The sequence below is a fragment of the Protobothrops mucrosquamatus genome, unplaced genomic scaffold (assembly GCF_001527695.2).
Source record: "Protobothrops mucrosquamatus isolate PMUCROS unplaced genomic scaffold, P.Mucros_1.0 scaffold_260, whole genome shotgun sequence".
NCBI classification, from domain to species: domain Eukaryota; kingdom Metazoa; phylum Chordata; class Lepidosauria; order Squamata; family Viperidae; genus Protobothrops; species Protobothrops mucrosquamatus.
In genome coordinates this window covers 42894-66951 of record NW_015386336.1, presented here as the reverse complement: position 1 = coordinate 66951, position 24058 = coordinate 42894, and the positions used below count along the sequence as shown (strand labels likewise).

The 24058-nt window shown below is 39.1% G+C and overlaps 1 protein-coding gene across 1 annotated transcript in view; it reads left to right on the top strand.

Annotated features, from left to right (window-relative positions):
- CHCHD6 (coiled-coil-helix-coiled-coil-helix domain containing 6) overlaps positions 1–23806 on the top strand; it is a gene marked incomplete at its 3' end in the record, with an annotated part of 100038 nt that extends 76232 nt beyond the window's left edge. Inside the window, exon 5 of the mRNA XM_015831549.1 lies at positions 23723–23806. Within this exon, the coding sequence (XP_015687035.1) occupies positions 23723–23806 (84 nt within the window). The remainder of the gene's footprint in view (positions 1–23722) is intronic.
- Between the last annotated feature and the right edge of the window lie 252 nt (positions 23807–24058).

Sequence of the window (24058 nt, the reverse complement as noted above, 5' to 3'; positions counted from 1 at the left end):
CCCTCAGACATGGCTGGTCCTGACCTAAGGTGATCCTCCCCCCTCCCAACCACCCTTGTCCCCCCTAAAAATTTATTAAAACACCCCTTTAAAAAGAACCTTAATTTGGCCAATTTCAGTGATTTTCGATTAGCACCCGCAGCATGCCACCTCTCGGGGTTCCAAACCCCATCCTCAAGGTGGGCCCTAGTGATCTTGATGGGCCAGGCCTGCGCGAGGGGTGAATCGCGCAGGGCCAGTAGGACTGTCCTCGAATACATTAATATGTCCAGCTGTGGGAGATCAGAAGAAGGAAGGGGGGGAGATTGGATTTGGCATCGAGTCCTTCCCAAGTACCTGGGATAGGCAGAAGTGAATGTTTGATAGTGTTAGAGCAGTGGTTCTCAACCTTTTTAATGCCGCGACCCCCAACCGGTCGTAAGTCAAGGACTAAACCGGTCGTAAGTCGAGGACTAAACCGGTTGTAAGTCGAGGACTAAACCCGTCGTAAGTCGAGGACTATCCAACCGGTCGTAAGTCAAGGACTTTCCCTGCCCGGGAGCGCCGCACATGTGTGGTTCCGCCCCCTGCGCTGGCCGAGGCGTAGCTGGCAAGTGGCAGAGACGGAGCAGGCCGACCACCAGCTGGCCCAGCTCAAGGGAGGTAAGGCACCCGCCGGAAAAGGGGGAAAAAATGGCGGACAGCCTTGCTTGGCGACCCATAGGTTGAGAACCGCTGTGTTAGAGGTATTGTCACAGAATGTATGCTTTTCTGAGTAAAGCTGCCTTTTGCAATTGACTGATGGTGAATTTGTCAATGCTGATGGTGTTCAAGTGGTGCTCCAGTTGTTTTGGGCTTGCACCAAATAGGCTTGCACCCTATTACTATTGATATTACCTTTTCTTTCTTTAGCTACAGTCTTTCTATTTCTATTTGCTGGTCTTTGTATTTATTTTGTTATCTTCTCCAGTTAATTCTCTTCTATTCTGCTGTCTCCAGGTATTGCCACATCTACTATCCAGACTTTTTTTTTGTCTTTCTTATTAACAATTGTTAATCTGGTATATTATATGACAAGTGCCTGTCTGTTTGAATTTTAAAGTTCCAGACACTTTAGCTTCATTTTCTATGACTTTCTCTATTTTATGGTCCCATCAGAAATTGTTATAATTAAAAATAATTTGTTTTTATATTTATATTTGTATTGTACTGTAAACCATCCAGAGTCACTTTGTATAGTGATCTGGGCAGTGTATAAATTAAATAAATTATGGATCTAGAAACAATTGCTAAGAGTTCCATGGAATGCAAAAGAACCAATCAGTCCTCAATTAAGTACTGTAACGATTCACTGACTTTTGAAGTGGTGATCACCAAATGGAAATACACATATTTGGGGTTGATAGAAATAGAAGAAGAGGAAGACAACATATATTATGGGTGGAAGGAATAAACAAGATTACAGAACCAGCCTTGGAAGAGCTATTAGATGTTGCTGGAGACTGATTGAAATGATGAGCATTTGTTCATGCAGTCACCCAAGGTTTAATCTGATTTGATGGCACTTAACTAGAAAATAATACTTAAACTGAGTTTGCAGGTCATGTTTTGATTTGGATTAATTGTAAAAGTTCTAATCAAGAATCCTTTCATTTTCAGATGTTTTACTGTTACTTTGCATTTATATTTTCAGAGTCTCTTTTATACAGAGATTTTTTTTTACAGAAGCCTGTTCTGTAAACTGTGCTCTCCAGATGTATTGAGACAATAGTATCAGGATTTCATTATCTATCCTGGCTGAATATACTGGAAACTACAAGTCCAATATAATAGGAAGCAGCTCAGATTCAGGATGCCTGCCATAGTATATGCATACATTTTTAGACTTCATCAGTATTACTTGGATTGGGGTATAATTTAGAATTAATTAATCAGTAGCTTACTATTCACCAACCTAATAATTTGGTATTTTGTTGCTGCCGATGGTAGGGTTTTTTTTGTGTAGATCAGTCCCACTCTGCAGTCCTCCCAAGCCACGTTCCTCAGACCATAATCAGTGCTGTGCACAGAAGAAATTGTACATCTTCCTGCAAACATAAATTGGCATTGAATTCTCGTAGCTGTTAAAAATGTTAAGCAATCACATAACATGGAAACCTGCTGTTTGCAAATTGTGCTATCAAATGGAAATCAAAATTCTGCTGCCAGTGACATAGATCTGCACGTTTCCTCTTAATTTGAGCACGCTCAGAAGAATACTTTGCAAAAATAAGACTACTTCTACAATTGCTGGAAATTTTCTTGCTAAATCTACACTCATGACTTCATTAAGTTTCATTTAGCTTTATTAAAAGATGTTTCCTTATAGCACCTACTGATGATTGGAGAGTTGCAGAAGTTAACAATGCAGTCAGCCCCAAACTAAAGCACTCACTGTCTAAAACATTTAAAGATCCGAGATGCAAGAATCCAAGCCCCTTGTGAATAATTATTTGGCCACAAGAGAAAACTACAAAATCTTATTAGTAGGAAATCTAATGGCTATTTGTCTTATGAAAGGTCAAGACTGAAGAACAATTACAGAAATAAACAATAGAAAATTGAAAATTTTGAGACTGTGCTGGATCTTATAGTACATTGGAAGTGAAATCACAGCCATTGCTTAAAGTATTTATAGTATGACAGTGTTCGAGGTTCTTCAAAGAGAAAAATGTTAAAGCTATAATTGAAAAAGGAGTGATTTTTTTTGTATATAGAAACAAACGTAAATGTATAGAATTTATTGTGTACGTGTGAACTTCATTGACCAGGGGTTTTTTTTTGTTTTGCTTTCTTCTTCTTCACCCTTTGATTTTTTAGAGGGTTTTTTATGGCATGTCGGTCCCTTGTAAAAAACCCGAGAGCCATCCAGATAGACACATCTAGTATTCCCAATCAAATAATGGTATATGTACAGCTATTCCATCTTGGAATGTTTAGAACTCACCTTTTCAGGGAAAGGAACATTCCAAAATTCTAATAATCCGTTACCAAATCAGTGAGTTTGCATATCTCTAAATCTTTTTCTCCTTTCAAAGATTTTTCATGGTAAGAAAAGTGATAGAAGATGGAGAGATAAGTGGGATTGTTAAAAATGTAAGATGTCTGGGCTTCCAATAAAATTTCATGGAAAAGCCTCTTCTGTGGGTATCCTTGGTTTGAACTAAACAACAGGCATATAATCCCTGATGCATTTAAATAAAATATCGAAGACCTCTAAGTTGAATGAACATTAGAATAAGAAATGTACATTAAGTATAGGAAATCAGGGTTGTACTTTTGATTGTGTGAAGCAGAATAAATGTTGGCATAACTGTCACTACTGTGCGTATAATAATAACTGCAGCATTATGACTAAGAATGATAGCAGAGATAGAGTGATCGCAGCTATCATGAGGAACAATAGCAAACAAAAGGTGGGAAGGTAATAGAAGAGGAAGCAAGCAAAGGCTGTGGAGGCAACTGGTTGGGAATGGCATACTGCATGTAACTACTACAGTGTTATCACTAAAGTTTACATTCTAGATTTTAGACCATAGAAGTTTAAAGGTAAACAAAACCTCCTATTTTCTTTGCTATTGTATGTTTCAGTTTTGAACATACAGTGGTTGTTTTAAGGGAGTCTAGTTATAATCTGGTGATATGCCTCAGCAGGCTAAGGCCTCTCCAGATTGACCATCAGAAGCTGAATGGTACTACACCACGTATTATTCAAGTGACAGAAAGGCAGCAATTGTTGCTGGAGGAAATAAAAACTCAAGCAAATATAGGTTGAAAGCAGTCATTCCTGTACAATGCTAAAATGCCCTGGTAGAGGCCTGCTTGATGGTGAGTTACACTGTAATTTTTGCTTGTTTTCTTATTCTTCTTACAACGTCCTTTTTCCTCTTACTATTAATGACTCTAATCTTTATATACATTGCCAGAGCAACAGGCAGATGCATCTACAGACATGCCATGTTCACCTGATTTCACTTTTTTTTCCATAATGGAACTTCTCAGAATCCTTCCATGAATATGTCATTGTGTAGGTAACAGTAGTTATGAAAACTCCAACCAGTTGTTTAACAACTGTTTGGTGTTACAAGGGCCTTGGAGATGGTGCTTTATAGCCCATACAGCAAAATGTTCTCATCCCCCATGGTCACATGACCCCATTTTAGGCACTTGGCTAAAACTGACTCACATTTACAACATGACTGCATGGGGCTTTTTTGTGTGTGTGTGTTTATTTTATTTTTGGCATTCTGGCAAAAAAAAAATCTGCCTGTTTGGGAGAATGGATTCAGACTTATAATCATGTGATTTACTTAATAACCACCATAAAACATGAACATAAAACCCTGTTTGGTCATGTAGATGCCCTGACTTATGAACAAATCCGGATCCCAATAGTAGTTATAAGTCGAGTACTGTATTACCTTTATGTTACCTGAGATGAAATGTAAAATGAGGTCCTTCCCATTCCACATATAAAAGCCAAATCAGACATCATATTCCAGTGCCCTTAAAGACTGAAAGTTAGCATATTGAAGGGATTTATTCCCCTCTAAATCAGTTGCTGCTGTTTCCTAGCATCTGAGCCAAAAAAATCTCAGTGTGTCTAAGAGCAGGGCTGCCCCTGGGAACATGTCACTGATAGAAGAGATTTTCTGTATTTGCAAACAGGCTAGCGTATGGCACATAGCATAGTGCCTATGCTATGATATGAATATATTACTACTTTTGATAAGAGTATTCCATAACCTTGGTGGAAAAGGCAGACTGCCTGTTAGATAAAAAGCAGAGCATGTTCTACATATTTTCTAGTCTTCATCAATTTAAGATTGGAGTTAAGTATTTTATCTCTTCCACATTAGAAATAATTTGAGGAGGAGAAAAAGATGCGGTATAGGCAATCTGTTTGTTCATTAGTAGGTAGTCCATTAAGTTGTTTACAAATGACTAAAAGGCTAATTTGGACACCGAAAGCTGCTGACAAGTGTGCCCACTGGCATCTAATGTGGGTCCTATTCAAATTATCTTTTTAACCAGGAAGAAACATTAAGGAATGAGCTTCAGCGCTCATCTATTCAGTCCCCCTGCTACTTATAGAATACAGAAGTAAATATATAATTGACCATCCTCAGATTATTTGTAATTTCCTTTTGATCTCCCAAAGATCAGGTAATCTGGTAATATGGCATAGGTCATCTAGAATGATCCTTTCAGTTTTGAAGGGTAGGAGGAGGGCAGGTAAATACTTAGATTTGCATAGTCTTTGTCATTCTCTTGTTGAAGTTTGAGTTGAGTTATTTATTTATTTTATTTATTATTTAAATTTATATACCGCCCTATCTCCCTTATGGGACTCAGGGTGGTGAACAGGCAATAATAAAAATCACAGTAAATATTACATAAAAGCTTGCTCTAAAATATAAAACCCCTAACAAAACCCAATCAAAACTACGAGTTAGATGAGTCAGGTAAGGATATTTAGGATATTTAAGTAAAGCATGTGCTGATTTTGTTTTACTGTTAAATAAAATCCTCTAGTGCCTCAGAACTGATATTAACAGTACGCATAAGAAAAATGTAGAATTTTTGAAATAATTTGAGTATATTTTACTACATTTTCATCTGGCAGTTGACACCCATATTCTGTATTGCCATGAATTTTCACCTTCAAAAATGCCCAGGTCTTTCATATATTCCCAGAATGGCTTCACTGTCTGTAGAATAAACATAGGGGACAAAAGAAAACCTATTTGGAAGAGATGTTAAGTCTTTAAAAGAGAAGCATGAAGGTTTCGTTTGTTATGGGATTTTAAGGCATCTCAATGGTACAGTTCATTCAGTAGGAAAGTATTACCTTTGGGCACAACAAGTCTATTTGCAGCCACTTGAGAAGCATTAGAGAGTGATGCTGTCCTTGAATCACAATACAGAGCAAGCATGCACTGAAGCTTTCCATCTTTACAAAACACTACATTTGGGATATATTAGAACTGGCTATTGCGCCAGGGTTTTTCTCTAAAATTGATTATATGGTAGCTAATTTCTCTCCTTATTTCTTTTTGTGAGGAACACATCTTTACTTATTTCATTTAATACCAGCACTAGTCTCAGTCTTTCAATAGAATGAAAATATTTGAGGCAGAAAGGAGAGAGATAGACATGTAGAAAATAAAGGCCAAGTCACAGCTTTGGTATTTTTAATACTTATCACCATAGAAACCCCTTGGCCCATGTAGATTCTTCACTTTAAAAAAATCAATTTTTCATTTAAACAATTATTCCTGATCCATGGATAATCGGGTCAGATAGAGATCCTGTTATTTTTCCTTGTCAAACAGCTATGCTGAGCTATTTATGAATATTGTAATCTACTCTCTGTTTTCCTTTTGAGGCCTAATGCAGGCTTTTCGGTGTATTTTTTCTCAAATATACTGTACTAGGGTAATCCCTATATAATTGCTTCCCTATATCACACCCTTAAATAGTTTATGACTGTGTTCATATACAGTGCCAAAACATAATTTTTTAGCCATAGTGTCCAGGTTGACACATAATTGTAAGCTATGATTATCAACACGGTGCCCATGGTTATGAATGTGGCTGCCAACACTCCTCTTGGGAGCTGTTGCTGAGTGACTTGATTTTTTAAAAAAGATATTGTTTTAATTTAACTAAAATTAAATGAAAACCTTGCATGTTGCAAAGCAAGTTGCTAACTATCTACTTTCTAATATCTTTAATTACATAGACTCCATATGATTGCTTAGAAATTGAAACTTTCTGATAGTTGCAGCCTACTGCCTTGTTTGGAAGAGTGCCCAGGTGCTCAAAATCAGTCCCCAAGTAAGCTGGTTTTAGTAAGGAAAGTGTTAGCGACTGAAGGGATGGCCAGAATATCTTGACAATATCACATCTGGCATGGAAGTTGTTTTTTGAACAAGCATGGCTATCAGTTCAATTATTTTTCCAACCTTGTGTTAAGCCAGAAATTAGCATTCCAAAAAGAAACAAACATGTAACCAATGTTAGCATTATATGCAAACTGTACCCATATATTCCTTTCACTATGGTGCTCCATTAAGTTGATTGATGGGCAAGGAAAGCCACTAAATCATGAGCCTAAATTACATTTTGTTTCTCAATATTGGACAAAGAACTTATCATAGTTCCTTTGTCTCCACCAAAGAGATGAATTATGTAAACATTTAAATAATTATTTAAACAATCAATCCCCAGAAAATTGGAAGGGCAGAACAGCAGGGGAATTGCAGTGTTGTGGGCGCTTGCAGTAGCCAGCCATCTGGACTGAGCATTGGCAAGCCATTGGCAGTGTCCTAATCTGTACAGAGGTTTCTTAAACTGGATTAGAATCTAGCTGGCATTAGTACAGGTAAGGAATAGTTCTCCATATGGCAATGCCCATAGAATGGCTTAGCACCCCTAAAAGAAAAGTTATTTTTCCCCAAAACCTGAAAAATACTTTCTGGCTCTCACCTTGCCTGTTGCTAATGTGATCGTCCTGTTCTTTCCAGCTCTTGGTGTTGGAAGGTGAAGTCTCTTCCTGCTGAAATATTGTCTATTCCGACTCTGCATTCATTAGATTAACATGTGATCATGCCAAACAACTTCACTAACCGTTGTGTGTTTTTTGTTTGTAGTTTTCTTTATTGTACCCCTCTCCCAAAACAAAACAAACTGTGTTCTGAAAGAAAGAAAGAAAGAAAGAAAGAAAGAAAGAAAGAAAGAAAGAGAAAGAAAGAAAATTAGTCACGCTGGTGTAGACAGGAAAGTGCACATTGTATTTAATTTTATTTATATTGGGTTTTCTGGCTTCAGAATGAAAAAGATGAGCAGAGAAATTATTGCAAACAATTCACAACATAGTATTTACTATAGCTTGGGATCAACTCAAGAGGATACATTGTCTCACATAGCAGAAAGAGAGGTCTCTGAAAGCAGGGGCATCTTTAAAATGCCCTTGCCTTCATTGATCACTTCCTTTAACCAAGAAGCTGCTCCTGTGCTAGCTAATTTAATAAGGCTGAAGAGCACTCCTTTAGTAAGGAGGTTGTAACCTTCACGTCTTCACATACTGTCCACATTCTTGAAATCTGTAAGCTGAAAATAATCAAAATAACAGGGCACATAGATACCAACTTTGCAAATTGCATTTAGCAATAACAATAGCACTTAGACTTATCTACCACTCCATAGTGTTTTACAGCAGTGGTCCCAATACCTGGGTCACAGCCCACTACCGGGCTGTGGACCGTTCAGAACTGGGCTGCACAAGCAGCTGGTCAGCCTGTGTGCACAGCTCAACTTGAACGAGTGGGGGGGTTGGCGCACACGCATGCGCAACTCAACTTGCCCAAGTGGTGGGCCGTAAAGGTTGGGGACCACTCCTTTACAGCACTCTCTGGGCGATTTACAATATCAGCATATTGCCTCCAGCAATCTGGGTCCTTACTGATCTCAGAAAGATTGAAGACTGAATCAACTTTGAGCCCCCGTTAGTATCAAACTCCAGATTGTGGGCAGAGTTTATCTGCAATACTGCTTTCTAATGACTGTGCCATCAGGGCTCTCCTGATCAATTGTTTCATAACTTTTAAGCCCCCAAGAGTCACCTTGTGGGAGAGATGGGTGGCATAAAAGTTTAATAAATACATTTCAGTGTGCTGCCAACTGTTCTGGTTCATTCCATCATCCTGATGGAGGAAGTATCACACTATATGGAAAAGCAGTGTCAACCTGTTTTATGTGAATGCAGAGAAGTAAATAAAAGCTTAGATAGATCTACTCCATATTCAGTCTGAACTCTTCCATTTGCACTCCAACTAATGTTCCATTTGATTCATCACTTTCTCTTTTCTAATAAAGCAAGGGACTCTCAGAAGGAAGAACACTCTGAAGAGGAATAGTGTAACTGCCTAGGCTGTCTTGCTATTTTAGAGACAAGCTGGCATTGGCAAAAGACAATGTGAAAAATACTAAATCAGACCATTTTAATTTGTTCTCTGGTCCCTTTAGAGGTTCATGCTAGTTATCATCCTAAAACCGATCAAGTATTAATTGCCTGTGGAGTTCTGCTACCTTCTGATCGCCAGCTGCACCTGAATGGAATGACAAATCTATTACATGCCCTGTTGCCTCAGTGGGGCCAGATACTGGCTCAGGCATGTCACATAGACGGCCCGTACAGGCCAGACCCATCCCGGCCCCACAAGGGCAAAACAAGTCCCGATGCAATTGGGTTTGACAGCCTTGTATTAGCTGGACACATTTATTATCATTGTGGAGGACATGGAATCTTGAACCTTTTAAAAATAGTAATGTCTGTGGATAGCAGTTTGTAAATTAGGGGAGCATATAAATACACACCCAAACCTATGATAGGTTACAGCTCCTTATTTAATGTGAAGCCAGTACTACAGTAAATTCACAGGCAAAACAGTTAATAGTGTTTGGAACTATACAGAATCCTATGAATGTTTTTTAAGAAATAAAGTTTTCCTGTTTTCATAAGTATACATAGAATTGCACTCTTTGGTTCATGACTAGAATATCTGTATGTAATTCCTATCTGTCCCAAATTATGTCTATACCAAGAGTTTGTTTTTAGGTGGACATTGAAGTCCTCAATATACACATTTTTATGCTAGTGATTTGGAAAATATTCTGGGTCATAAGGAGAATTTAAAATTATTTATTTTATTTGCCAATTATTTTATTTATCTATCGATTTCTTCAATGTCCATCTCACTTAAGTGATTCATTTAAACATTAATGCATTATTCTCCAGTGACTTGTTGCAACTGGAGTGAAGTTATTCTTGGGTTGTTTTTCCTCCCTTAATCATAAAAGAATAAATCTTTTCTGGTATGATTTACTGTGATGCCTCCCCAAGGTTTTTGTTGCGAAGTTTATTTTGTATCAGTTGGTTTAGCACAGAAATTCAATAATATTTGGCCAAGGCTTATTATGTGGCTAAAATACTGGCAGATTGGAAAGCTATCCTGTATGACTGGGAATGAGAGACAAAATGGTGTTTGACTCTTAGTTCAGCCTCTTAACCTTGTATCCTAACTCTTGATACTCTGAATGTGCTATCTGTCAATATTAGCTAATACAGTGTGGAATTTATCTCTCTACCAAATATAAATAGAATGACCCATGTTACACCGCTGCTCTGCGAGCTGTACTGGCTGCTGGTTTGTTTCTGGGTGCAATTCATGATGTTTTAAAGCCCTCCACGGCATGGCTCCTGGTTACTTGATGAACTGTCCGGTCCCACTAGGACAGGGTGGTTCCACTTGTGCTGGCAGAGGAGGCCTGCTGTGGATCCTGTCAGTCAAGGAACTCCTGCTGGCAGGATCCCCAAGAAGAGCCTTTTCTGGAATATCCCCCCCATCCCCATATTGCTGTACTTTATTTGTTTTTTATTATTTCATTTTTTTATTATTGTTATATTTACATTTGTAAAAATAATTTTACGTTCTACTATTGTAAGCTGCCCAGAATAGCCTCACAGCTGGATGGTTGGTAAATAAACTTAATAAGAAGAAAAATAAATAAATAGTAAAACCTTTCAGAAATGTCCACTTCTATAAATAGACTTTTAATCTATAGAGTTGCTTCTAGTTCTGTGGTGGGTTTGAACCATTAATCTCTTTAACAAGGTTTTCCCCGTTTTTTATTTTCTAATTTTGTTTCTTCTAAAATGTGTGAATCTGTAACTTCAGAAAAGTGACTATTCATGCCATTAATCAAGGAGGATTTGTTTCTTAGACTGTTCTTTGTTCTTTGTTTTCTTAGGAGGATAATATAGGGTCCCTATAGGTCAGGGGTAGGCAACCTTGGCTCTTTTATGAAGTCCACAGTCATAAAAGAGCCAAGGTTGCCTACCCCTGCTATAGGTCAATGAGATTCTCATTTGATAGGGTCTCCAAAGTTGTTTTCAGTATCCATCTCCACTCTTTGGAACTTTCTCCCAGCAGAGACTCAGTCTCTTCCCTCTTGGCCTGTTAGAAAACTTCAAAGTTTGTTTTCTGTAGGAGGAGGACATGCCATGATTTGAAAGTGGATTGTTCAGTTTTCATGAATTGATGTTTCTGTTTTGATATGTACTTGGGCTTTTCTGGAACCATTATTTTTTGTATGTTGATGTTGTTGGCCTCTAAGAGCCTTCAGGAATGGGCAGTATAATCTTTCTATCTTGCTAGACTTCTAAATTGTCTATTTTATTACCACAATATAAATAGATGATTACTGATACAGTTCAAGGAGAAACATTAGTATACGTAGCAGCCTATTGTAGATAGTATATTCTGATTTTATCATAATCTCTTATGAATCACTTTATTGCTTACTAGAAAGGGAGACTATTACTGATAGTTAAGATTGCTGTTCTGATGAAAATTGCATTTGATATGTAATTATTTTGTTAAGCATAAGAACATAAAATAGCCTTGCAGATTAAACTAAGAGTCAATTTAATTTAGCACTGTGCTTGTTACCCTGACCAAAGAAACATCTCTAGAGTGGTCACATCTTCAATTATGTTCCCTTAAAACTGGTAGTTAAATGCATTATGCCTTCAACCTAAAGGAACTGAGTTGTAAGACTAATATCCCTTGATAGATCTATTCTCAATGAATTTATTCAACCCCCTTTAAAAGCCATCCAAATTATGACTATAAACAGCCTTGTAATGAATTCTGACAGGTTAACTATGCATTGTATGAAGAAGTACTTTCTTTTATCTATTTTAACTTCATTTGCAGACAGTTTCATAGAATGGATACTGGTCCTAATGTTTTGAGAATGGGAAAAATAACTACATTTTCTCCATGGCATGCAAGATTTTGCATGCCATATCCCATTTCAAATTCTTTCCTTCTAAGCTGAAGAGTCCCTGGTCCCAGTCCCTATCTGTTTTTCTTTCATATATTTGATTTGCAATTTAATACTCATTCTCTCTATATGACTCAACACATATTTACCATGTATATAATCAATGGATGTATGCTTACATTTTATTCCCAGAAAGTCTTCCATAATCACCATAGCATACAATTGTTAACATAACATGCAACTGTTCACTACCTATGAAATGCTACTTCTATATGTGCTTTAGATCAAGGGTCCCCAACCTCTGGGCCACAGCCCACTAGTGGGCCATGAATTGTTTGCAACCGGGCCACGGAAACGTACATCCCCACTTGTGTGAGCAGTGGGCGAGCGTATGCACGCGCGCTCCATTTGCATGAGCAGTTGGCACACGTGCACACCCCTTGAGCAAATGGAGCTGCATGCACATGTGCTCTTGCCAGCCAGTTGTGTAGAACCATGCCCCCTCCCCCCGCCTCTGCCAGTCCACAAAGCTGGAAAGGTTGGGGAACTCTGCTTCAGATGACATCAGTTCATGCTTTTTGATGTATATTTTAGATCTTTTGCTCCTAATTAACCTATATTTTCATTGTCATGCATGTATTTTTTAATCAGATCAGGCTATCTTCACTCAGATCTGTTATAGGTAGTCCCCGACTTACAACCATTCATTTGGCGATGGCTCAAGATTACAACAGGGCTGAAAAAAGTGACTTGCAACCAGCTGTCTTACACTTGTCACAGCATCCCATGGTCAACATGATCAACATTCAGGTGCTTGGCAACTGGTATCTATTTACAGTGGTTGCCGTGTCCTGGGGTCATATGATCACCATTTGCAAACCTTCCCAGCTGGCTTTCAACAAGAAAAGTCATTGGGGGAACCTGGATTTGCGTGAGGACTGCTTGATTCGCTTAATAACTGCAGGGATTCATTTAACAACCATTGCGAAAAAGATAGTAAAATTGGGTGTTACTCATTTAACAACCACCTTGCTTAGTAATGGAAATTGTGGTCTCAGTTGTGATCCTAAGCATATTCTTCCTCTTCTACTTTCACATACAAAACATTTTTCTTGGACTTCATGCTTGTCTTTTTATTGTACTTCAAAGTCATTCTTTTTATATGTCATAAGCGTATAGATATTGACCTCGGTCACCGATCATGGTTCTGCTCATGTGACAATGGAGGGGTTTTCATAGTTTAGTTAGACAAAGAAGTAGTCTAGCTTATTTCCCTTTGGTTTATCTATGTTCTGTGCAATATTCAATGTTAAAAGTCAGGAGAGTATTAATCAGTTTTAGCACATTTTGTCATTAGTGCTCTTAAAAGCCAGTTTTACCTCATGCTCATGCTATCCTATGCAAGATAGGACCAGTAATCTAGAGATTACCTTTCAAACTGACATACTGTTGTATATGCATCTCCCCAATTAGAAAGTGTATGTAATGTACTGATAGCCTCAGAGCATGAACATTTTTCATTTTCAGTTACTTTCTTAATAAATCCTAGCATGCCCTTTTATGACTACATTGAGAGTTACTTTCTTAATAAATCCTAGCATGTCTTTTTATAACTACATTGAGTTGTTTACTATGATCCCAACAGCTTCTCCCTAGTTACTTACCATTTTGATCTCAGTAATCTATATGTGAAATGTTTGCGCCAATGTGCATCACTGTGTACTTAATTGCAATATATTATTAATTGATGTATAGTTTGCCAATATTTAGACTGTATTGAGATTAATGTTCTGCACTAAGGCATACTCCAGGGTTCCTCTTTTTGTCTTATCCCTTCAGAATATGTGCCTATCTTACTGATTTCCCCAGTGAAATACACATAAGGCTCCGCACATATATGCATGTAGACTCTGAAATGCAAGTAAATTTATTCCCCGATAATGTCTGTATAATATATAAGGTAAAAACATCCTCATTTGACTCTTGCCAGGGAGGCAGTTAGCGGCTGGAGGATTCCAGCCTTATATGGTGGACTTACCTGAATGAGGAACCTGGAATACACAAAATGGAACAGACTTCCATCATCACTGACCATTATGAAGACTAGAAATAAGGGAAAATTGAAGTCCTTTTTTCTGAGATTGTTGCACTGCAGTAGCATGAAGGATGTGAGATCTGACCTGGTATAGATTCTGAATATCCATTCCCATTTGCTCAGAAAATCACTATGGTATATGATTACCATTCCAATCAATCAGAATAGACATGGAAGAGACCTTGGAGGTCTTCTAGTCCATCCCCCTACTCAAGCAGGAGACCCTATACTATTTCAGACAAGTGACTATCCAGTCTTTTCTTAAAAACCTCCAGTGATGAAGCACCTACAACGTCTGAAGGCAAGCTGTTCCACTGGTTAATTGTCCTCACTGTTAGGAAGTTTCTCTTTAAATCCAGGTTGCTTCTTTCTTTGGTCAGTTTCTAACCATTGTTTCTTATCCTGCCTTTTGGTTCTTTGGAGAATAATAATAATGATAATGATGATGATGATGATGATGATAAAGTTGGAAGGGACCTTAGAAGTCATCTAGTCCAACCCCCTGTTCAGGCAGGAAACCCTATACCATTTCGGACAAATGGCTGTCCAGTTTCTTCTTAAAAACTTCCAGGGTTGGCGCATTTACCGCTTCTGGAGGCAGGTTGTTCCACTGGTTAATTGTTCTAACTGTCAGGAAGTTTCTCCTTAGTTCTAGGTTGCTTCTCTCTTTGGTTAGTTTCCACCCGTTGCTCCTTGTCCTGCCTTCAGGCGCATTGGAGAATAGCTTGACTCCCTCTTCTTTGTGGCAGCCCCTCAAATACTGGAACACTGCTATCATGTCACCCCTATTTCTTCTTTTCTTTAGACTAGCCAAACCCAAGTCCTGCAGCCACTCTTTGTATGTTTTAGTCTCCAGGCCTTGGATCATCTTAGTTGCTCTTCTTTGCACTTTTTCCCAAAGTCTCAACGTCTTATTTGTAATGTGGTGACCAAAACTAGATGTAGTACAATATTCCAGGTGTGGCCTTACTAAGGATTTATAAAGTGGTACTAATACTTCACGTGATTTTGATTCCATGCCTCTGTTTATACAACCAAGGATTAAATCCCTGGGATTTAATAATTTCTTTCCATGTTCAATCGCTAGGGGAGTCCGGTAACACTTGTCATTAAATAGGCATTCAGTCTTCTTGGCTAAATTACCAAAATGATTGGCCTTTTCCTCTTCTTTGGAGACTTTTTTTTCAACTAACCACTCTATCTTACAGCCATGGAATTTCCTGATGGTCTCCCATCCAGTACTAATGAGGTCCAGTTCTGTTTAAATGCAAATCCATACAGTTTTGATTCCTGAGAGGGAAAACAAAATTAAAGCAGGTGACTGTCACGACGAAGTTATTGATTGTCAAACAAATGCCAAAAATGTGGCATAATGATGAGAACTAATTTTTGTTCTTGTCATGGATGAAAATGGTTTGACCTGTACATATTTAATTCTGTGAGTAGGTTGGCAGCACAGGGGCCAAAGATTTGCTGGCACTATGCAGCTAAATTCTTAATAATCTTTCCAAGAGTTGACGTATGATCTCTTGTGCTGTTTCAAATGGTGGCAACTTCTAGAAACAGAGTTGTTTTGCAACTTTCTGTCTGCTTTGGGCTGCAAGAGTGTTTGTCTCTTATTACTGGTCCCCCTCAGATAAATAATTGTGATAATAAAGGTCAGCTCACAGAAGAAGTTACCACTTAAAGAATAGGCTGCCAAGTAAGTGTTGCCCCAAGAAATAAGGGAGATTTGGAAGCCCTTGACAACCAGCAAGTGCTCTGGCTTTCTCATAAATGCCTCAGTCTGAAGCCACGATGATGTTTATGGTCTTGTTCGTATTCTGCTGCAGCTGCGTTATTGCTTAAGTCAAAAATAATAATACAAGATTGTGTGTATATGGCTTGCCATTTATTTTTGTGAGTATGCTGAGCTCCTGCAGTTCCATGTGGCTTTGCTATTTAGTCCTTTTTGCTTCAAAAGAGAGAGAGAAAGGGAGAGGGAGGGAGAGAGAGAGAGAAGAAAGCAAGCTTATCATTGGTTTGGCTGTATATCAGATGTCTTGCTGAAAGAAGAATCGTCTTGTTAACTCAAAAGCTTCCAACATATTTCAAAATGGTGAAATAACTAGGTGCTTAGGGATGACTTCACACTCCCAAATCCCTTCCCGTATTAAGTACACACAAAGTTTGGCACTTGAGAGAAATGTTGCTGTTAACTGTGGGAAACGTACCACCATATGCATGGTGCTGGTTTTTATTGGGGGGGGGGGGAAGTACAGCTGGTTTCCCGCCAGCATAACCCAGTTCACAATAGTGTTATGTTCCAAATTCTCCTGAGAGAGTTTGGCATTTCAAACTGGTGTGTTTTCTTCCATCCCCATTGTATCCCCCTCAGTGTTACCCAGAGGAGCTTTTCCAAGATGTTCTGAGCTTTGGGGGTTGCAACTATTCAGTTGGAAGCAAAATTGATCAAATTTGCATTAACGTAGACTGTATAGTTCCAACAGTTCAGTCTGTAGAAGTATACAAGACTGTGCTGGTCAGATTGCTTTGAGTGAGCTTCAGATTTTAAGGCTCTACGATGCAGACATGATACTTGGGTGACTTCAGCCAATTCTATGTTTGCTTGTCCTTCATGATAGATTTCATGTCATAGGAAGAGGGTGCTCATGAGATTAGATCCAAGAGTATAAATTGTTCATTAAAGTAGTGGCTGTAGTGGGCTACTCCTATGGTGGGGGGACAACTATTAGACTTAGCAGAAGTAATCATTACAGGCCGGAGACTAGCATCTCGTTGGGTAGATGACTGATCCAGGGATTTTCAGATGAAAGAGATTTTCTAAGTTCATTTCAGTTGCAGTTTAGATTCGTTTTTTTCACTGAAATTGCCTTAGTTACCTTGTTGGGTTATCTTTGCTGAGGGGTGGGTGGATGGGGAGACAAAGAGAGAGAGACAAAGGGAGAGACAGAGGGAATGCAAACTTGTTGATTCTCCTGGATCTGTTAACCACTTTTGAAACCATTGGCCAATGGTATTTCAGAGATGTTCTCTTTGCTAGGTATGAGTCCCACTTTAAATTGGCATTGAAATGTTCTCTCTGTATCAAGATGGGGATTTCTGCTTGATTGTGGCATTTATACTATGAGACTGCACAAAATTCTGTTGTATTCGCCATATTGTTCAACACCTACATGAAACTGCTGAATAATGTCATTTGGAAATTTAGAGTGAAATGGTCATCATTCTGCTGATACCACGTGGCACCAATCAGCTTTGGGTGAGGTAGTGAAATTGCTGCTTCAGAGCTTGCCTACAGTAATGAAGTAGATCAGGGATAACAACCCAGTCCAGAGACAGAAATGCTGTTGAGCTTTCTGCTCAACAGTGTTTGGTCGTACTTCCCCAGAGGATCAAGTTCATAACTTGGAGTTGTTTCTGGAATTATCTCTGTTATTAGAAGAAAAGAAGCCGAATTGGCTTCTGAGACATGAAGGACCTTTCACCAGCTTAGGCTAGTACCCCAGATGTAACACTACTTGAATACAGATAAACATATTCTAGTAACTTCTTGCTTAGATTACTGCAATATGTTTTATTTATTTATTTATTTATTTTATTTATTGTTTATATTTATATCCCGCCCTTCTCCTTGCGGACTCAGGGCGGCTAACAACCAGATAAAAATGCAAATCCCAAAACTACAGATTAAAACATAATTAAAAACAAATATTAATAATTGGTCTGATTAATTTAAAATTACTTTAAAACCCCCATTAAAAATTTTCCCCTAGGCCAGTCCTGCGAGCTGGAATAACCATGTCTTAAGGGCGCGGCGGAAGGAAGGGAGATCAGGGATCACCCTGATCTCTGGGGGTAGTTCATTCCAGAGGGTGGGAGCTCCCACAGAGAAGGCCCTCCCCCTTGGGGTCGCCAGCCGGCACTGTCTGGCCGACGGCACCCTGAGGAGACCCATTCTGTGGGAGCGGACTGGCCGATGGGAGGTAATCTGCGGCAGGAGGCGGTCTCGAAGATATCCAGGTCCGATGCCATGGAGCGCTTTAAAGATGATGGTCAGCACCTTGAAGCGCTGAATATGTTAATCATGGTGCTGCCCTTGCAGATGGTTTAAAAACTTCAATTAGTATAAAATGCTGCTTCATGTGTACAGACTATATATATGCAATATAAATTAAGTTCAATTTTATTTTATTTAATCTATCAAGATTTCTGTCTATAGATGAGAAACAATAAAAGAAATTGCTCTGAAATAACTAAACCTGTCTTTCTTGGTTTTTGGAGCCTGACATCAATCTTGCAAAGTACTTGCATCATTAAAGATATACTCTGAGAACGTCTAAGGAGGAGCTGTCTTGACCTTCTTCCTCCCAGCCAAACTATTTAAACTTCTCTGTCTCTTGCTCTTCTGGAATGCAGCCCCTTCCTTCTGGGAATCCAGACTACATTATACCACAATTCTTAACTTACATAATTTTATATATGTTTACTTGGAACCCCACTGAATTAATAATGTGTATTTCTAAGTAACTGTAAATAGGACAATAAAAGACACACACACACACCATTTGACACCAATAACCACCAAGCAATTCCATCAACAGACACATCAGCCTACAACCAGCTTACAAACCCGAGAATTCAAATCAATCGCACAACCAACCAGTGATGGAACTGACCCTCAACAACCCACGCAACCCCCCCACCAGCACTTCATCTCCCAATGATCCTCACCCGACATGACCTCCCCATCACAAGACCCTCACCTGACGTAACCCATACATGACCCCTCACAATACCCTTGGAAATCACCCACAAGCTCGGAGAACGAACCTCCACTTCAACACCTGTGTTGACCATCCCATGGGAGAGATTGCATGGGAAAGCACAAATATATATCTCACAGAGAGAATCTCTCATGCTACTTAAATTGGAGTGGAATAGTTCCTATATCGTTACTAAAATGAGAGAAGAGAAAGCAGACCTTGTCCTTACTCATAGAATATCAGCAGTGTTCATTGCCTGCTTTTTAGAAGCGATTGAATAATCCCAAAGCCCTTTCATCATCCATTTCTCATCTCCTTTTGTGATTTCTGTGATATTTACATTTGTGGCAGAAGAAAAAGATTTCCTGTCACTTAAAATGCATGAAGGTGGGGCCTGGGGGCAAAGGTTCCCAAGCATTAAACCTCCCTTTAATATGTTGCTTAAAGCTAAGTAGCTGGTGATGCCTCTCCCAAGTAAAGTGCAGAACATCCCTAACCAGATAGATCAGGGATTTTCAACCTTTTCACCCATTGTACCACTTTTAGAATATGGCAATATCCAAGTACCACTAGTCACCTAGCAAGGTGTCAAAAACTTGATGACAAAAAAAAATGGCACTGAAAAAAGTGCCCCCGAAGCCACAGCCGAGCCAGACACCTGCTTGCCCGCCCGGTGATGCTCTTCCTCCTGTCCAAGGTTTCCATTGTTTTGAGCATTTCTGTTGAGGATTGGCAGCGGGGGTGGGGTGGGGGGTGTTTGATTTTTATTCCCCCCGTCTGCTGGGTGGTTGCAGCAGGTTTTGGTCACTTCACATGACCCTGGGACACTGTGACCGTCATAAATATGAATCGGTTGCCAAGCATCTGAATGTAAATCACAAGACCCTGGAGAGGCTGCAACATTCCAGCTCATTGGCGCTTCTTCTGGGCTCAGGAAAAGCACCAGGATCAGTGTTGCTTTCCAGCTGATTGGTGCTTCTTCAGGGCTCAGCGGAAGCACCAGGATCAGCGCCAAGCTCCAGCTGGAGCCTGGCGCTGATCCTGGTGCTTCCACTGAGCCCTGACAGCCCTGCAACTCCAGCCAGCTCTCGCTCAGGCTTATGCGGTGCTGCCACCGGTTCAGCTCATTCCCCTCCCCTGCTACCACTTTTCTAGGATGGTCGCGTACCACCTGCCAGGTGCCAATGTACCACAGGTGGTACCTGTACCACTGGTTGAAAAGCCCTGAGATAGATTATTTTGGCTCACAATACTGTGACTTGTAAGACTATTACTGTCTGTACATCCATTCCTTCATCCCAGACAAGTTTTCCCAGACGGTTATATAACTAACAACCTGATGTCAAGTGCAAGAAGTCAGGAACCAGGATGTAGTTCAAAAGTACTACAAGTTTACTTCATGCTACCTACACACAAGAATCTGAACCACTAACGGTCATGGCAAATTGGCGCCAGATAAGAAACGATGGACTTCATGGGGGGCTGGACTTAGGTCTCTTAGGGGGTTGTACAGGCTCCAAACTGATAAAGCATTTAATTCTGCCCTTGGGATCAGCCTGGTCATCTCCTACATCTGCTGCCCTTTCATCACCTCCTAAAACCTTTTGCCCGAGGCAGTCCACACAGTTTTCCTGCATGATTCTTACGTCCCAGTTCAGCTTCCTAAAATCCAACATGAAATGAAAACATAACTCATAAACGTTTTAGTTAGAATTCAGCTACATTTCTATACAACATCATCCTTTTTCTTCCTTTGTGCGTATAGGTGTTTTACATGGAAAATGTCTCTGAAACTTTGTGGCAACCTGTGGTGTCCATACTCTCTGAAACTATAATTTCCACAAGAGTCCGTCTGTTCTGACATAGTAAAGATTTATGACTTTAGGTAGGAAATAACTGGCATGGAGTGCTGTTAATATGTATTGTCAGTTCATTCAAAATATCTGTGGTTGCCTAACCCAATTTCATAATGTTTGTTATGATGAATATTTCAGGTTATGCACTGTCTGGAGATACCATACATATTTCTAGCATCACAAGGATGGGTATTTCAGTTTCAGCTTTAGCTGTATGTTAAAACCAACCACATTATTTAAGCTATGCTGAATGTTTTACAATTCATTTTCCTTTTTGCATCCTCCCTTCCTTAAGAGTCATTCTGAAACAAACAGATTATTGGAAAAAAGTCTTAAGTTGCAAATAAAACTCCCCTCCCCATCCAAATTTCCGATCTATAATGTAACTCATTATTAAGTTGATCAACAGCTCTTTCAGTCTCACTCTCTTAATATCCCACATTTCAAGTCTTAGTTTAGTTCTTCGTTATTATGAAGAGGACATTTTAAATACGATAATCTTTTCTTTTTATTTATTTATTTAACTACATCTTGCCTTTATTGTTTTTTAAATAACTAAAGGCAGCAAATATACTTGATGCTCCTTCCACCTTCTATTTCCTCACAACAACACACCTTTGAGATGGATTGGTCTGAAGGAGAACAGCTACCTTCCCTACTGAGTTTTCTTAGGTGAAGTTGACAGAGCATCAGAAATCCATCCTTTCTTCCTTCCTTCCTTCCTTCCTTCCTTCCTTCCTTCCTTCCTTCCTTCCTTCCTTCCTTCCTTCCCTCCCTCCCTCCCTCCCTCCCTCCCTCCTAAAAAATTTAAGTTCAATAATAAAAATTAATACAAAGACAAAAAGAAAAAAAGAAAAATACAAGGAAAAGAATAAAAGGTGCAAGAAAGCAAAGAAAGAAAGAAAGAAAAATAGAGAAAATAAAAACCTAAAAAAGACATTTCCCACCCTCATCACAACAGTATAAACAATTTCACTATTTCTTCACCTCCTCTTAGTTAACAAATATAAAACTCTTCATCCTGTAAATCATTTTTTAACTATAGCTTAAAGAACATCATTTCCAATCCACGTGTCAGCAAAAAGTCCAGAACCCCCAAACAGTCACATTCAGTAACAGATACGAAACTCATCATTCTGTATCTCAACCCTTAACTGTAAGTAAATCCCATACGTAACATCTTTTCCAGTCCACATATCAGCAACTCTAGCAATTCTTAACTATAAGTAAGTCCAATAAAGATTTGCCACCACACCATACTTCCTGAAGACTTTTCGTTTAATTATACCAAGCCTTAAATAGTCCATTTGATTTAAATTAAATACTGGTGGGATTGAAAAGTTCATTTGCATAAGAAGAATTTGCCAGTGTAAGTCTAAATGGTTTTAGAAAGCCCCATTGCATCTTATATTCAACAAAGAAGTAATCAAATTGCTCGCTGTAAAGCAGGAATGGGATGCCAGATGTTGGTGAATTAGAACTTCCAGCATCTCTTGTTATTATTGGCTATGCTGGCTGGAGGTTCTGATGCTTTATTGGAATTAATTGCTAGCAGTAGTCTTGATGAAATGTGACATGCATGGCAAAAGGAAAAATATAGTTGCATGGGTTTGTAACATAATCGTTTTGTTTTCTCTTGTTCAGAGTCCTTTGTTTTTTGCCCAACAGAAAAGAAGACAATTGACTACTTGAATTTTTTTAGATTATTTGCTTCTTTACTGTGGCAGCTGGCCACAAAATGACATGTCTGAACCATCAAGGAATACTTCTGTCCACATCAACTAATCAAAGATTGACTGTTCTGGGAAACAATAATGGTTTACCCTATCATAGTTTCATATTCCTTTTGCAGTGCTTCATGCTGTGGGTTCGTGTGCCTAACTATAACCGGAGACTTCTGTTTGCACCACCTTCTTTTTAATATTGATTTTTTTAAAAAGATCTTTTAATTATTGGAGGCTAGTATGTTGCAAATCTAGTGCCAATTTCTAGCATCATGTTTATTACCAAGAATACTAGGTACTCCTAATTAGTTTCTTTAAGGTTTTTTCCCCCCAAAAAATAAAAATGGTGGTAGGTATGTCCATCTATAGATTTCTCCCCAGGATAACTCCTATTCCTCCTGCTCACATGTGAGTTTTGATGGTGTTATGCCTTGGGTGTTATACTGCCAAAAGAAAGGTAGAGGAATAGAAGGAGAGTCCCCAATAGCATAGAGGCATAGAGCCTGGTTACCTGAGGGACTGTCTGTCTCAGTTGTTTTTGCCTGCCTGGCCTGTTCAAGCAGAGTAGGTGCATTCCAGATCCCTTCAGTTAAATACTGCCATCTTGTGGGACCAAGGAAGTATGCCTTCTTTCAGAGACCCCCACTCTCTGAAATAGCTTTCTTCCCAGAGGTGTGGGTGCCTCCCCCACCCGTATTCCTGAACCCCTTAAGACCTGGTTCTGTTCCCAGATCTGAGGTTAAAGTGGTTGTTATGTATTTATTGGTAGGATCCCTGTCATATTTATGTGCTGTTTATTGTTCTAGTTGTTTTTAGCCCAGGCTGTCTGTTTATGTGAGTTTAACTGTCTTCATTATTTTAATGGGGTTTTTTTTTGTTTTGGAGTGGGTATCCACAACAAATCTAATAAATAAATAAGCTAACATTAATTGAAAAAAACCCCCACTAACTCTATCATTGATCGCTGTGAATAATTTGGGGAACATTCCATGATTTTATATGCCAAATGAGTAATATGGGATTGTTTAAACAAGAAAATAGAAAAAAAATTCAAATGTAAAGTCTCTATTCTGCAGATGGAGGTAGTGTGCAATTCCTATCAACAGAGGATTCTCATCCTGCTGCGTGTTTTGGTCCAGCAATTCAACTTGATAAGTGTCACAGAGATGCACTGAAGCATTTCAGACTATTTATCTTCCTTACTCTTTTTTGAGATAAGGATTGCACTGACTAGAAATAATTCCTTGTGGACGCAGCCTCTGTTTTCCTGCCTGCAACCTGGTACAATACAGTACATTGGGACTGACACATCTTTCTTGTGCTTTCTTCCTCTCCATCCTTTTCATTCCTTCTTGCTTGCCTGGTCACATTTGCCTGCTGCTCACTTTCTGTTTTGTCTTTCCATTTTAGGCAAAGGAACTGCAGTGGAAAGACGAAGAGCTGAAGCGGAGAGACACCTTCTATAAGGAACAATTGGCCAAGATTGAAAAGAAGGTGAGGCAACATGATCTTTCATCTGCAGTGGCTTTATGTTAGTAGGATCAGAGTAGATAAAAAGAAAAGAGAAACAAGAACCATTGTGCTGAAACTTGGCATTCTTAGCCCCTCAAGCATACCTTTTGGGACTCTCCTCCTTCTCACACACTGTTAATCTGCTTTGAAAGCAGATTAAACCTTTAAAACAGTGCACATATGAAAAGGAACTAGTTCTTAACTGGATTATGTTGTGTGTGTGTTTTTTTTAAA